This window comes from Alligator sinensis, unplaced genomic scaffold, assembly GCF_000455745.1.
Source record: "Alligator sinensis unplaced genomic scaffold, ASM45574v1 scaffold624_1, whole genome shotgun sequence".
In the NCBI taxonomy this organism is placed as follows: Eukaryota; Metazoa; Chordata; order Crocodylia; family Alligatoridae; genus Alligator; species Alligator sinensis.
Genome location: NW_005842021.1, coordinates 917,002 through 931,593, shown reverse-complemented (window position 1 = coordinate 931,593; position 14,592 = coordinate 917,002). Strand labels below are relative to the sequence as shown.

The 14,592-nt window shown below is 43.1% G+C and overlaps 1 protein-coding gene across 2 annotated transcripts in view; it reads right to left on the bottom strand.

Moving 5' to 3' along the window:
* Positions 1–322: 322 nt before the first annotated feature.
* Positions 323–14,592, bottom strand: part of VRK1 (vaccinia related kinase 1) — a 43,280-nt gene continuing 29,010 nt past the window's right edge. The window contains exon 13 of one of the 2 annotated variants that reach the window (XM_006022175.3): positions 323–568. In XM_006022175.3, coding sequence (XP_006022237.1) covers positions 489–568 — 80 coding nt within the window. In that variant the 3' untranslated portion in view covers positions 323–488. Of the gene's footprint in view, positions 569–11,918; positions 12,358–14,592 lie in introns of those variants that run through there. The other variant, XM_025202337.1, reaches the window with a different exon arrangement.

Genomic DNA, 14,592 nt, shown 5'->3' with positions numbered 1-14,592 from the left:
TAATTATTTGCTATTTCTTCCCCTCTAATTAGTGCTACATCTACATATCAGACCTCCAATAAGTGTTCATGCAAAACCAGGGAAGACTAGAAGCAACATTGCTAATATTTCTAAGAAACGAACATAAAAGGAAAAGGGAAAAAAGACCCCTCAAATGGTTGTGGGCTCCCTTTCCAAGTTATAAAGCAGCAAAAAAATTTCATGTCTCAATAGTAATCTGAAGGGGAAAAAAAGAATTTGTACAAACTAAAATCAACTTCATTTCAAAGTTCGGAAAAAATTCTGTATTTATGAGAATTAAATTGTACATAGTGTGCACAAATATTTTATTAAAACATTTATTCTTCAAAAGCAGGTACAAACTTCAGCAGTTGTCATACAAATCCTGTAAAATAACTGAATGTTTAAAAAAAAGGAAAGAAAAATTCCAGTGCTACAGGAATTGAACAAAGAATAGTTGGACAAAAGAACACGTTATTTTGGTTCATCTACTTCTGGACTCTCTTTTTAGTTCTTGGGTTTTTCTTAGTTATCGGTGAGATCGCCTTTGTTTTGGTTGCTCCTGACTCTGTAGTTCAAAACACAAACAAAAGTCAAGTCACTCTTTATATACTAAAGGATAGCAAGAAGGTTCATGGCAAAATAAGTTTTTCACAGCATTTTAAAAGGGTAAACGCAAATAAAATTAGTAATTAGACTTTAATTTATACTACAAATTAGATAACTCATCCCAGGCTCTCAATATCCATAACCATCTTTTTAAAGATATATATAGTTAGATGAAAGCCCAGTCTTGCTCTCAGACTGTCGATTATTCTATAACACTTTGGTAACAAACTGACATCTAAACAGGACACTGCCAGAAATTCCTCAAGCTTCTCATTTTTCCCCATTATTAAAAAATGAAGCTTAAACAACAAAAAATTGGCTCCACCTTTCTTCAGAGGATCCAGGTCGTTTGAAGGAAAGTAAGCTGCAAACTGGACAGTCTGTCTTCTTTATAAAGAAACAGAATTGGATGCAAAAATCATTGCAGTCTTACTGATACTTTTCTGCCCAACAGAAAGGACACGAAAAATTGACATAAATCAGAACAAGTGGCAGTCACAGCAAACAAAAATAAAATATCTGAATAAAAATTAAGCATACGTGACCATTTCCAGAAATGTAGAGACCATTCAAAATCAGTATTATGCCATTTAATAGTACTACTTCTCATTTCTTACTATCATATCCGTGACCAAATCAGGTAGAGCTAGGTTTGTGTTCAATTGGAAGGCATTTTAAGAGGGGCTGATTGCTTAACAGAGGAAGCCAGGGCTAATTCAAGTTGTGTACATAATCAATTTTGATTTGGTGCCTGAGTTGACCAATAAGAAAAACCTGAGATGACTGGCTGTGTGGATGTGGGAAGCAGTGGACATGATATATCTTGATTTTAGCAACGTTTTTGATACGGTGTCCCACAATATTCTCACAAGCAAGCTAAAGAAGTATGGGTTAGATGAATGGACTGTAAGGTGGATAGAAAACTGGCTGGATCATCAGGCTCAGACAGTAGTAATCAATGGCTCTCTATAGCTGGCAGCTAGCCTCAAGTGGAGTGCCCCAGGGGTCAGTCCTAGGGCCAGTTTTATTCAATGTTTTCATTAATTACCTGAAAGATGGCATAGAGTGCACCCTCAGCAACTTTGCAGATGACACCAAGCTGGGAAGAGTAGTAGATACACTAGAGGGTAGGGCTAGGATTCAGAGGGACCTTGACAAATTGGACGATTGGACCAAAAGAAATCTCATGAGGTTCAATAAGGACAAGCACAAAGTCCTGCACTTAGAACAATCCCATGCACCGGTACAAGCTGGGGACTGGTTGGCTAAACAGCAGCTCTGCAGAAACCTGGGGGTTACAGTGGACAATAAGCTTAACATAAGCCAAGTGTGCCCTTGTTGGGAAGAAGGCTAACAGCATACTGGGCTGCACTGCCAGTAGGTTGAGGGAAGTGATTCTTCCCCTCTATTCGGGACTGGTGAAACCACAGCTGGAGTACCGTGTCCAATTTTGGACCTGGTACTACAGGAAGTATGTGGACAAACTGGAGAGCAGTGGATGGCAATGAAAATAGTTAGGAGGCTGGGGCACATTGATTTATGAGGAGAGATTCAGGGAACTAGGCTTATAACATCTGGAGAAGACAGAGGGAATTAAATAGCAGCCTTCAACTACCTGAAGGAGGGATTCCAAAGAGGATGGACCTGGACTGTTCTCAGTGGTGACAGACAACAGAACAAGAAGCAATGGTTTCAAGTTGCAGCAAGGAAAGTTTAGGTTAGATATAAGGAAAAACTCTCATGAGGAGAGTAGGAAAGCCCTGGAACAGGTTACCCAGAGAGGTTGTGGACTCTCCATCCTTGAAGAATTTTAAGACCTGGCTAAACAAGGGATGGGATGATCTAGTTGGGCAGTGAGCTAGACTAGATGATATCTTGACGCCCCTTCCAACCCTCATTTTCTATGATTCTATTAAATGTTTATGCTGTTTTTCTTTACTTTTATGGCTCAAGCTATTTGTGGAATTCAACCCAAATTTGCAACTGTTTTCAATCACCCCTAAACTAATGCATTTTATCACTGAACATATGTCTAGCCCTCTTATTAATCCTGCACAGCTCTTAGATGCAACCTCTTGTGACAGTAAGTGCAACTGGTTGAGTATTCGATAAAACATTTCTTAATCATTTTATTCAAATCCATTGTTCTTATTCTTGAACTCTGATAAAGGTAAAACAGAAGTGATCAAATTTCTTTTTCCAAAAGAAAAGACAAGCTAATATTTCCCCTTCTACTGGGAGATTCTGAAAACCATTCAGCTTTAGCTAAGATGCTTCCATTAAGAGCAATACTCCACTATTCCACTAACCCATTCAACAGAAAGAGAAGAGAAATGGGGATATTTTATTTTGTTTAAGGCAAGAGTTCATTAAACAATTCCGCTAAGAGAATTAATCCATCCATCTCTCATACCAGAGAGGCCTCCCAGCATGAAAACCAGGACATAAGTGAAAAAATATCAAACATTTTGGCTGTAAGCAGGAAAAAATTAGTTTTCAACTTTATTTGTGTTCAGAAATCACATAACTGAACTAAGTCAAGCAAGAAGACTAGACTGTAAGAGGCAGCCAAGAGGCTCCTGTTACTTGAAGGGAAAGGAAGCAACAGGAAAATCCCCAGGTGAGGAGGAGACTGCATGTTATGGACAGGTTGCAGGGGAATAGGCAGCCAGGGACTCGCAGGGTGACACTGTCTACTGTGGGGTTAGCTGTCCAGCAATAGGACAACAGAGCAGAGCCTTGTTTGAGTATTAGGGAGTCTGCTGAAGCAGCAGGGTAGCAGCAGTAAACTGCCCTGAAGGCAACCTGGTCACCAGACCCAGAGAGCATGCCCATCGTGGGTGACTGATGAGTCACCTGACAGGAAGGGGCAGGACTTAGGAGGCACACAAAGCCAGTGCCTGAGACCAAGCAGTGAGTCTGGCTCTGCAGGCTGCCCAGGAAAGAGCTCTGGACCAAAAGGGCTGCTGAGAGATGCCTGGCTGACAGCAGAACTGCTTTGAGGACTGCTAGTATGACGTTGAAGGTTTGCAGAGGAATATAACCCAGGCTAGAAAGAAGTCTTGTAGCCCAGCCAGTGAGCTGGTGGATAATTTGGACCCAGTGTGGGGAGAGTGTGTTACAACTGGAGGGCTAACCCTTTTGTTATCACTTACACCAGTGGCTTGTGAATGGGGCACGTGAGTGGGGTACATTCTGGTTAACCCACAGTGGGGTGCCTGAGGGGCACTGTATTTAACCACAGAGGGGTGCCAGGGGGCACACCAGTGTTTTGGAGTCCTCCGTGGTGCTAGGCTCAAGACAAAGGCAGCTGGAAGCCAAGAAGGCTGACAACCAAGAGAGAAGCAGCCTGAGGTCAAGAAGGCCAGGGGCCCAGAGCCCCAGAAGGGCAGAGACTAGAGCCCAAGAGGGCGAGACTGGGGCTAGAGCATAAAAGCCATGTCTGGCACAGTAGGCCTAAGCAGAAAGGGCCCAGCTAAAGAAAAGGGGTGGAGGCTGGGAAGGCCGAAGCCCCAACAAGGGAAAATGGTTAAATGGCTACACCTGCAAGGTTAGGGTGTGAATGCAGTGGAGGTCTGATGCCATGAATAGAACCTCAAGGCAACAGGTTACCTGGAGGGAGGGCACAGATGGGCCAAGAGGATCCACTTGGCGCATACGGGGCAGGATTGGGACAGCGAGCCTGAGAGGGACCTGCTAGCAGCAGGACAGATGACGGCTTGATCTGGGACCCAAAGGCATTCTCCCTTTTCATCTATCAACTCATTACATCAACACATGGCAGGAAAGGGAACAGGAAGGGGACACAGGGAGCAGAGCAAGAGTCACAAGGCCACCAGGGGGAGGAGTCACAGCTGCCCCTGGGGCCCAGTCTTGTTACAGAAAGCAGAAAATAATTTGCCACAAAGTCCCAAATAACAGACTAACCTAGAGATGGACTGAGAACCTAAAGAGGGAAGAAAACATTGTTTACTTAATCAGTTAAGACAGAAAAAATACTACTAAGGAAAAATATGTCATTGACAAAATTCCTTTAATGGGCTAAAACAGGGGTTCCCAAACTGTGGTATGTGTACTCCTGGGGCTACAAAAGACATCTCTGGGGGTACACAGGAGAAATTGGGTAGTGGCAAATTTAATTTTAATTATTATTATAGGCATTTAAGGGGTATGCTGCTAGGGGTACGCAGACAGCTGGTAAATCTGGAAGGGGGTACACTAAGAACAAATTTAGTAACCTCTGGTCTAAAAGAAGCTGGTCACAAGCAAGGTATAGAAGATTTCCTAGAAGATAGGATTGCATATCTCACTCTTGCACAGTTCAATCGTCTAGGACACAGTATTTTATGGACAAGAAGAGGGCAGGTGTGTGTGCGTGCCACTACACAGCTTATTTCAAGACTGGGAACAACAGACAGATACGCCAGGACTAAGTTTAAGACTCTCCTTTTTAAGAGTTTAAGGCTCAGGGGAAAAGTTGGAAAGTAGAGGCATATTGTGACATACCAACAGTGAAATACTGCAGTGCAGTGCAGTGTTTTGAGAAATGTCCAAAAGACTGAAGGATACATAAAGAACAGGAGGCTCCTTCACTTCAGAACAGAAAAACAAAGTATTATTGACTTGTACTGACTCTGGTACTCTGTTTGGTTGAGACACTGAGAAACTGGAGTTCCAAGGCCCAGCATTTACAGCCTGCTTAAAGAGAGTGGGGAAAGGTGAGTCATTCTGAGAAGGAGAGTAGTTCCTGAGGATTTTAAACAATTTCTAGGCTGCATCAATGGAACCAATGCTCATGGGTTTAGACCAAAGACCATGCTCCAGCTTGCTTGGACATGGCAGAAACAGCATGCATACCATTCTACAGCTTAGCAAGAGCAGCACCTGCTTAGAATAGACTCTTCCAGTGGAAAACTTCCAGCAAAGGTAATAAGACCAGTGGGAATTTTGAAAAGTTAATGTTAAAAGGCACTTTTTTGTCTTTAACAAAATGTTTTCAAGATCATTAGGCTGGGCTAAATGTTGGCATGTACAAGCTGTATGTTGGAGACTACAAAGTAACTCAACTAAGTTGCCAAATGATAAATCATTATTTGCTTTTCACATGTATGCACAGTCTGTTTATAAACCTCTTGAAGTTCACTTTCTTAATTGCAAGACAGTGTTTTAATGTTATACAACCATGAACAAATGTTTATATAATTGCTGTATCCTGAACATTATCACCCTGAAACAAAGGAAAACTGACCTATCAAAAAATCTATACAAACTGAAAACACTCATTTTTAAAGCAAGTGAGAACTATGCATCAATGCAAATCTTTTTTTTTAAATGATTTTAAAGACTCATGAATGCTAGAGAGCTTGCAATGAACCAGCTATTCTGTTCCATGGAGGTACCTAAACCATGCTCATCACTATAATATCTGTGTGCCTTCTAGGAGCCCATTAAACAACGTGGCTATACATCTGTCATGCATTTGTTCTCTCATTTTGTCCCCAGGGGAAGAAATGTGTGCAGTGGAGTGTCCTGTTTTGGTAGTAAGAGCTTTAGTTTTTAAAATACACACGTTGCTCTTTGTTAGAGAAAGCATGGGTCGTGCATTTAGAACAGGTGAAACAGGTGTAGGAGAATTTACATTGCTGAGGACATTCAAGACAGTGGGAAAGGTTCCATTTCCTGGCAAACAAGCCTTACCCTTGTTGTGAAGAGCTCCACTTTGAGTATCAAGATTTGAACAGAATTTGAAATCTGAAAGGGAATCCATATGATGAATTCATAGTAGCCTACATTTCTTAGAAGATTAGCTGTAGCATTCTATGGGAGTTGGGAATTTCCCAACTGCTGAGGTTTCATGGACAGGCACATTACATTGCTATAATCTACCTGAGAAAATGACAAAGTGTTCAGACAGATGTAGCAACTGAAATCTTTCCAAGTGAAAACTACTTCAGAAATGCTTCAAAAAGAAAGAGTTTCATCCAGAGGATCCATTTATGCCCTGTACCTAGGGACCTACTAACTTTTGGAGCCCCTTGCTTAAAGATATTGGGGGAGGGGGGTCTGCTGTGCTCCACCATGAGTTTTCCCCTCCCCCTATACCAAATTCAGTTTCTGCAAAAATCATGAATTCAGTACATCTCTACCTATATCCCTCCTGGCTGCAAGGTTTCAAATGCTGCAATTTTCTCCAGTGCATTCCAGGAGGAGTAGATCAGGCGACAACAGAGGTGGGCAATTATTTGGGCCCACGGGCCAGAGAAATCTGGTGAGCTGTCACAGGCTGGGTCAGCGCACACCCACTCCAGCATGCAACAGCTCACCAAAACTCCTTAAGTGGCTCTCTACTCTGAGCTCAGCCCGGTGGCTGGGATGGGGCCAAGAGGCGGGCAGGGAGAGGCATCCAGGGCCGTGACAGCATAGGGCTAAGGCTGGAGCCTAAGGCAGAACCATGATCCACTGCTTGCAGTCCTCTGTGCCAGGTACCAGTTGTGCAGGTTGAGGCATGCGGAGTGGATCACAGCTCTGCCATGGGCCCTGGCTCCATGCTGTCGCAACCCAGTGACCCCAGGATCTTGATGAAAACTAGCCTGGACCTGAGTAGGCAGAGTCAGGCAGACAGGATGGGGCTGCAGGTGGGCAGTGAGCTGCATCTGGGGCCAGGGCCAGGATCTTGAGGCAGTGACAGCATGGGGCAGGGGCCTGGACCCAGGGAAGAGCCAGGATCTGCTCTGGACATGCTTCTGTCCTCGGAACGCGCCCATCGCAGGGATGTGCAGGCAGTGAATCGTGGCCCAAGCCCCACACTGTCAGTGCCCTGCAATCCCAGCCTCACCTGCTCATCCCACTCCCGAACACTGTTCCACAGCTGCCCACGGCCCCTTTTCATCTGCCCAGTCACACACCCTGCCCATGCAGGTCCCACCCCTGGTGGTGGGTGTGGGGTGGACAAGTTGGGGTGCCTGGGCATCAGGGCTGGGTCTGATGGTGGTGGTAGCTGGAAGGAGCCGCTGCTGCAGCTGCCAGGAAGCAAGTCCAGCCACAGTGTCACTCCAGTCCCACTGTGCACCCAGGGGCAGCAGGATTGGCCACAAGCACCACAGCCTGGGCTGCCCAGGACTGGGACCCGCCGCAGACTGGACAAAATCCTTCAGTGGGCTGGATCTGGCCTGCAAGCCATATTTTGCCCACCCCAAGCTACAACCTGCAGCTCTGGTCCTAGCTCACTGCTCCCCTCGCTGGGTCACGAAGTAGGGAAGGGAAAGCAGAGAAGAGGTGTGAGCAGGGATGGAAAGCATGTGGCAGGGGCTCCTAAATACCCCAAACTTCTCTGTCCCCTCAGGAGGGAATGAGTAGAGGGGATTAGGGCTGGTGGGCCCAGCTCTGCCATCAGTGGGGATGACCGGGGTCTAGCAGGGATGGCAGAGGCACAAGCCTGATTTCATCCCTACCCCATGCTATCTTCATGAATGTGTAACCAATAAATAGGACTTCATTTAAGAAGCTGTTATTTCCGAGTGTTTCAGCCACTTTTGAAATGTTTTGGAATGCTTCAAAAGGCATATACATCCGTCCATCTGACCCTTTGAAACATTTTGTTAGTGCTGTCCACACCTTAAGACATAAATAGCCAAGATCAACTGGTTCTACACAACCAGAAATGACAGAGCATTGTATACAGATGCTGCTATCAACATCAGGAAGAAAGTGCTCGTGTTTGATTATTAATTTAAAAAATACACATCTTTGTGGACACACACCTTCCACCAAAAACAGCATTACAGCTGCCAAGTTTTCAAAAGGTTTTCCTCTGCCTATCAGCATCAATTCCATCTTACCTAGATTCAGTATTGGCCAGCTGTTTTTCATTAAAACATTGTTTCAGCTTGGTGACATGTTACTTTTCTTTACAGGGTGTTTAGAGGACTCCTTTCTTGGATAGTAATCTGAAAAGTTTCCTACCAGAAAAATACTGTTGTGCTGGAGAGGGGAAAGTTGACGCAATAGGACTTACATGGCTTTTACAGGTAGCCTTGCAGAGCTAGTATAGCCATTATGGTCAAGGAAATATGTAAGAGGTAAGGATTAGTGGCGGGGGGGAAGTAATTATTTTGCTGAGCCTACTGTAGAGTTGAAAGACATCTTAGACAAGCTTTCAGGCTCAAGGCCTTTCCTAGACCTCTCCTAACTATACAGTTGGTCCAATAAAAAGATAAATCACCCCAAGGGTGGATTTGATTTAAATCACTGGTCAGGAAGCCCTGATTTAATCACTGTTTTCTACAAAAAGTATATTCTTGTTGTTTGATATATCCTTAATACATATAATTCACAACTCAGAGATAGATGTAGGTTTCATTTTTAGAAGGTACACACAATACATTTAAAGCGGTGATTTATTTTGATTTTTTTTCAGATGAATTTTGCAGCTACATCAGAAAATGGAATTATGATTTGGTTATTTTATTTATGAAAGATAACTGAAGCAGATACTTGTGAGGTCACTGGGAGGTGAACTATTTCCAATTCACTAGATGATTCACGGATTTTTGTTTGGGGGATATTTTTGCCACGCAGTATTAAGAGGACAACAACCTTCACCAGAAATCACAGGCAGTAAAACTGATTTATTTAACAACAACCTATTTTGGATATTTTTCTTCAACAATAAAAACATAATTATTTTAACTAAAGGTGCACCAATATATCAGTTGTATATTGGATTGGCACCGATGAAAGGAAAATGAACATTATTGGCTATCGGCTTTTTTTGGCCGGTGTAGTCAATAATGTCGCTGATAAATGCCACGTGCATGTACACACCCGCACGTGACCAGGAATGCAGCCCCACAGCTTGGAGAGCAGCGCCCTGCAGGTAGGTCTATGAGGGGGAAGGGGCATGGGAGTGCAGATTGAGGTCCCCATGGTGAGAGAGGGAGTAGCGCTGGGGCAGTGCCAGATGCTGCCCAGCCATGGCGGTGAATGGGACCCTGGGGCCAGGAACAGGGCAGAGCTGTGGGTGGCTCATCTAGGGGGTGCAGGAGGATGGGGGGTGACTCTCCACCACTGCATGCACCTCCAAGAGACATATGTGGTGCAAATACCTCCCCAGATTTGCATGTGAGGCAGAGGCAGGCTGCCTGCTGCGGGCTCGGGGACAGAGGCAGCACTAGCCGTTTCCTGCGAGGGGGGCTGAGTGGGCGGCAGTGCTGGGAGGAATAGCTATGGTGGGGCTAGGGTGAATTTTGGGGTGGCTATAGCTTCTCAAATCCTCCCCTAGCGCTTCCCCTGCCCAGGGCACTCCTATTTGCTGCCTTTCCCTTGGGAGCCCTGCGTTGGCCGCACTTCCTCTGCCTGCCCTGCAATGCAGGGCTCCCGAGGAAAAGGCAGTAGAGCAGAGCACCTTGAGTAGGGGCAGTGATGGGGGGTGGCTATAGCCACCCCAAAATCACCCTAGCCCCCCTGCAGCCACTCTTCCACCACTGCCACAATCCACCCCGCGCAGCTGATCCCGTCCCACTCCTGCCTGCTCTGAGCCCAGCCCCCCGCCGCTGGGAAGAGGTTAGCACAGCCCCTGGTCCTGAGTCCACAGTAGGCAGCCTTCCTCCACCCTATGCACAAATCCAGACCGGGGTGAGGGGGAGCACATGCCCCCTATGCCTCCCCTAGAAATGTGCGCAGCAGCAGGGAGCTGCCCCTCCTCCCCACTCTCCTATGCCCCCTGGACGAGGCACCCACAGCTCCATCCTGTTCCCGGCCCCAGGGTCCCATTCATTGCCTTGACTAGGTGGCACCTGTGCCACTCCCTCCCTCACCCTGGAAGCCTCGATCTGCCACCCCCACCCATGCCTGTTCCCCTCCACAGACGTACCTGCAGGGTGCTGCTCACCAGGTTGAATTCCTGTAAATTGGCTATCAGATGGATATCGTCTGATATGGCTGGTTAACAACTGGCTATTAGTATCAGCCGAGAAAATATTTATAGGTGCACCCCTAACTTTAATAAAACAGACATATGTATTTTTGAATTTTTAACTATTTTAGTTATAAACGTGAAATATGTTTCTAAGAAGAATTAAACAGATCGTTGCTGCCAGATCAACATAAAAAAATAAACTTAAGACACTGGGTTATGCAGTAAACTGAGTCTTCACCTTCCTCTTCCTGTTTACTCATAGACTGGAAAAGACAGACAAGCTTTTCTGGTTTTTCAGTTCCCAAGCTATGTCTCAATTTAGAATGAATTAGTCCAAAGGAAGAAAATATTCTTTCTACACCTGCAGCAGACTACTGCTACTGCTGTTAAAAGCTGGATTATCACTTCAATAGTCTGTGATGGATCCAGGTTCTTAAGTGACTTTCACCAATTCGCTGGTGTGACCTTCTTTAGAACCTCATCAGCAAACACATATTTCTTGCATGGTTCACCCTTAGCCCTGAAATTTAATAGTTGGTATTATGGAGGGATGATTGCTGGATGCCCATGTCATAACCAACTCCTCTTCTTCAGCAGTTAAAGATTGACCCTGGTACCGAGTATTGAGAATATTGGCAAGAAAATGAGCTGGAGATAGTGCTTGATCCATTCATTTTTTTTAATGCCTGTAATTTAACTCTGTCGTTGTGCATTTCTCTTGTCCAGGTCTCACGCAGTTCCTTCCAAATTTCAACAGCATCAGCAATAAAACAGTGATTTCCCTGCACTTTGTTCAAGGCTACAGAAATAGGCTTCAGGATAGTCAGCGTATACTCTACATTTCTGTTTAGTCCAATGTGGAGAACTTTGGCTCTTACAATTCCATCTATTTTGTCACGATTTTGTTCACAAATTGTCATCAGATTAGGCCAGTTCTCAATATATCACTCAAAACAGGCCACTACTGAGTTCCATTGTACATCTTGTGGGAGATTTAGTTTGGTTCCTCCTGCTTTCTTCAGAGCAGCTGCTGCAAAGTAGTCATTACACAGAATTATTTTACTGTTTCAACAACATTAGGCTTCATTTCTGGAGCACTGAAGTCTAGGGCTAAGAGGTGCATCAAATGAGCATAGCAGCTATATGTTATTAGCTTGGGGCTTTCTTCTAGATTTCTCAACTTTGATACATTTGCAGCATTGTCTGTGACAAATCTGCTGCTAGACATCAGAATTTTTTTTCCACAGCTTGTTACAGCTTTTACTGCTACTTCTTGAAAGTATTCTGCTGTGTTGGCATTTCCTTATGTATCAATTGTTTCTGTAAGGTAGCCAGTTCCTTCTGTTGTCACAAAAGCACATATTACTGGATCATTGTGGACATTGTTCTACCCATCAAGACTCAGGTTAATAATTTTCCCCTCTAGACTTTTTGCACACTGTTCAATTTCTCTCTCATACGGTTTTATCCAGCAATTTGCCTGCTGTATTTGCTCTGTTGGGTGGACTGTATCTTGGTCATAATGACTGAACCATGTCAATGAAGTGTGTGTTCTCAACCATACGGAAAGAAGAGTTTGTTGCATAAACAAAATGAGCAATATTTCCATCAATTACTTCTTGCTATAATCTGCTGGTTCTTACTACAAATTTATCTATGGCTGTTTCTGGATGATGGAGATTTTTAAAAAAATTTTGCTATAGGTGATATACTATGTGACATACATTTGACTGGAACACTGGTATCATTAGAAGATAACTCTGAAACTGTAGACAGTGATGATGATGTTGAAGATGGATAGTCAGAATCTCATATGTTGAGGATGAATCCTCCTGAACAAAAGAAGTCAATGCAGTCACTACAGTACTGCTGATTTAGTATTACTCATTGCACTCAGTACTAGTTTAGAAGTGAAACTGTAAAAGGAAGATCTGATTATTTCATCCATTATTTTATATCACAACTGCATTAAAAATATGATAGCTTCACAAAGTAACAACGATATTTTTGCTCAAACATTTTGTTCCATTCACCTTCAAACAGCTGCCTCCTGAGAAGGAGTACTTCTCATGATGTTTCATTCAGGCAACCAGAACTTCAATTTTTTTGTTGCACTGTTTGCATTTTGTAAGCATGCCTGTCTTGCCCACAGGTAGAGGAACTTCATTAAAAATATTCCCAAACAGGGTCTTACAGCCTGGCAAGCCTCCTGCCATGACAGGTTTTCCTTTCTACCATACCATTCCCTTACTAGATCTGAAATCAATGGAGGGGCTATACTCAGACACTTATACTTCAAGACTTCTGAAATGTTCTGCCCAAAATGTGTCTCTCTTGTTTCTACTGCCCCTCCCTCCTCACATTTCTCTCAACTCCTCCTCCTTGCCCAGATCTACTCCACCCTCAATAACCCTCTGTTCATTTAACTTCTTGACGCTTTGCCCTTTTATAGAGAGGTAAGGGCTTGACTGTGTACACAAACTTGCAGAGAGACAACAGGGCTGATGGATAAGTAATCAAGTCTGTTATCTCTCATCTCCATATGCTGTTAACAAGGATGTTACCTCTGGAGAGACAAATACACAGTTTGAGAACTGAAATGAAGCATCACAAAGATACTTAATGGGATCTTCTAGACTGAGCACTGAGTCTGATTGGGTAGAGTGGTTCTCTTTAATCTGTACTCATCTATAGAGGAGCCTCTGGGAACTCCATAAGATTAAGCCCCTAATATAGTCCATGGCCTGTTGTGACCTATTTATAAAACTATTCGAAAAAGGTTACACGATTATATGGCCTCAAATAGTATATAATTAGAAGTTAAAATCCCTATTCCATGATGATACCTTTGAGCTTTAATATATATTAAATTAAAACTATCTTTATATAGGGTTTGTTTGTTTTTTAAAAAAGCATCTTAACAAAAAATAATAATATATGATTAAATAAAAAAATCCAAATTTTTTTTTTTTAAATCGTTGACTTTTATCTACCCTGATCACCCCAAAAAACCCTTGCTTCTTGGGGATTATTATTTATATTTATATGTAGAAAGTGGGCTCTGAGAAGAAGGCAGCAGCAGGAACAGAATCCAAAGGAGTACAGCCTGAGTGAAGATGCAAACACCAAGAGCAAGTTGAAATCTGGGTGCAGCACCAGAATTGAACATGCCATTTAGAAGCCAACAACCTAAGATCAAATCAGTGAGGGGAGAAGGAAAAAGGATTCAATGTGGTGACTTTCTTCCTTTAAAAGAGTGAAAAAAAACAAACAGGGTTTATGGTTCCTTAAAGCATAGGCTTCAAAAATCTTCCTGCTGGGGGAGGCTACACAAATAAAATAGGAAGTCCTGAAGGGCAATACTTTTCCAAGATTTTACAGGCTTACAGGTGATTAAACTAGGGGTGCCTTGAGATCCTATTTTTGGGTGCCAAGGGGTGCTCTGCAATGTTAGCATATTCAATCTATAAACACGAATACAATTCACAAGATAAACAGATTTCAAATATGAATCCATAGTACTGCATCAGAAACATTGCGACTTGTGCTCTGAGTTCTCTGTCCTAAATTTAATTTTGAAATCAAGATTTTGGGCATCAGGTACTGCAAGAACACACTTAACCCAGTGCAACAGCCTATGGCAAGGCAACTATGATTTCAAACAGTTTGCTATTAAGCTATTTTGAAAAAGTTTAGTTCAACAAAGAAAATTTCTTTTACACAAAATTTTGACTCTCAAAGTTTTCCTGGAAGTTTAGATCCTGGTATAGGATCAGATCTCATATAAAATTTCATTATTACTTTTGCTTTCAAGGTAAACAGAAGAATGCTTCAACTCTAACAAGCATTAGTTCTCTGCTCTAAATTAAACAGGATTAAACTATATTAGTTTTAAGACCTTTTTAAAAGAGGTTGCATTGGAACAAAATATTACTTGGGCTAAATGAACTGTAGAAAATTTGCTTTCCCAAAGAGACAGATTAAAAAGACTCCCATAAATAATCTATTGTCTAATTTTTTTCTAATGCCATATATTCAAAACTTTTCAAAATAATTCTTCACCACTT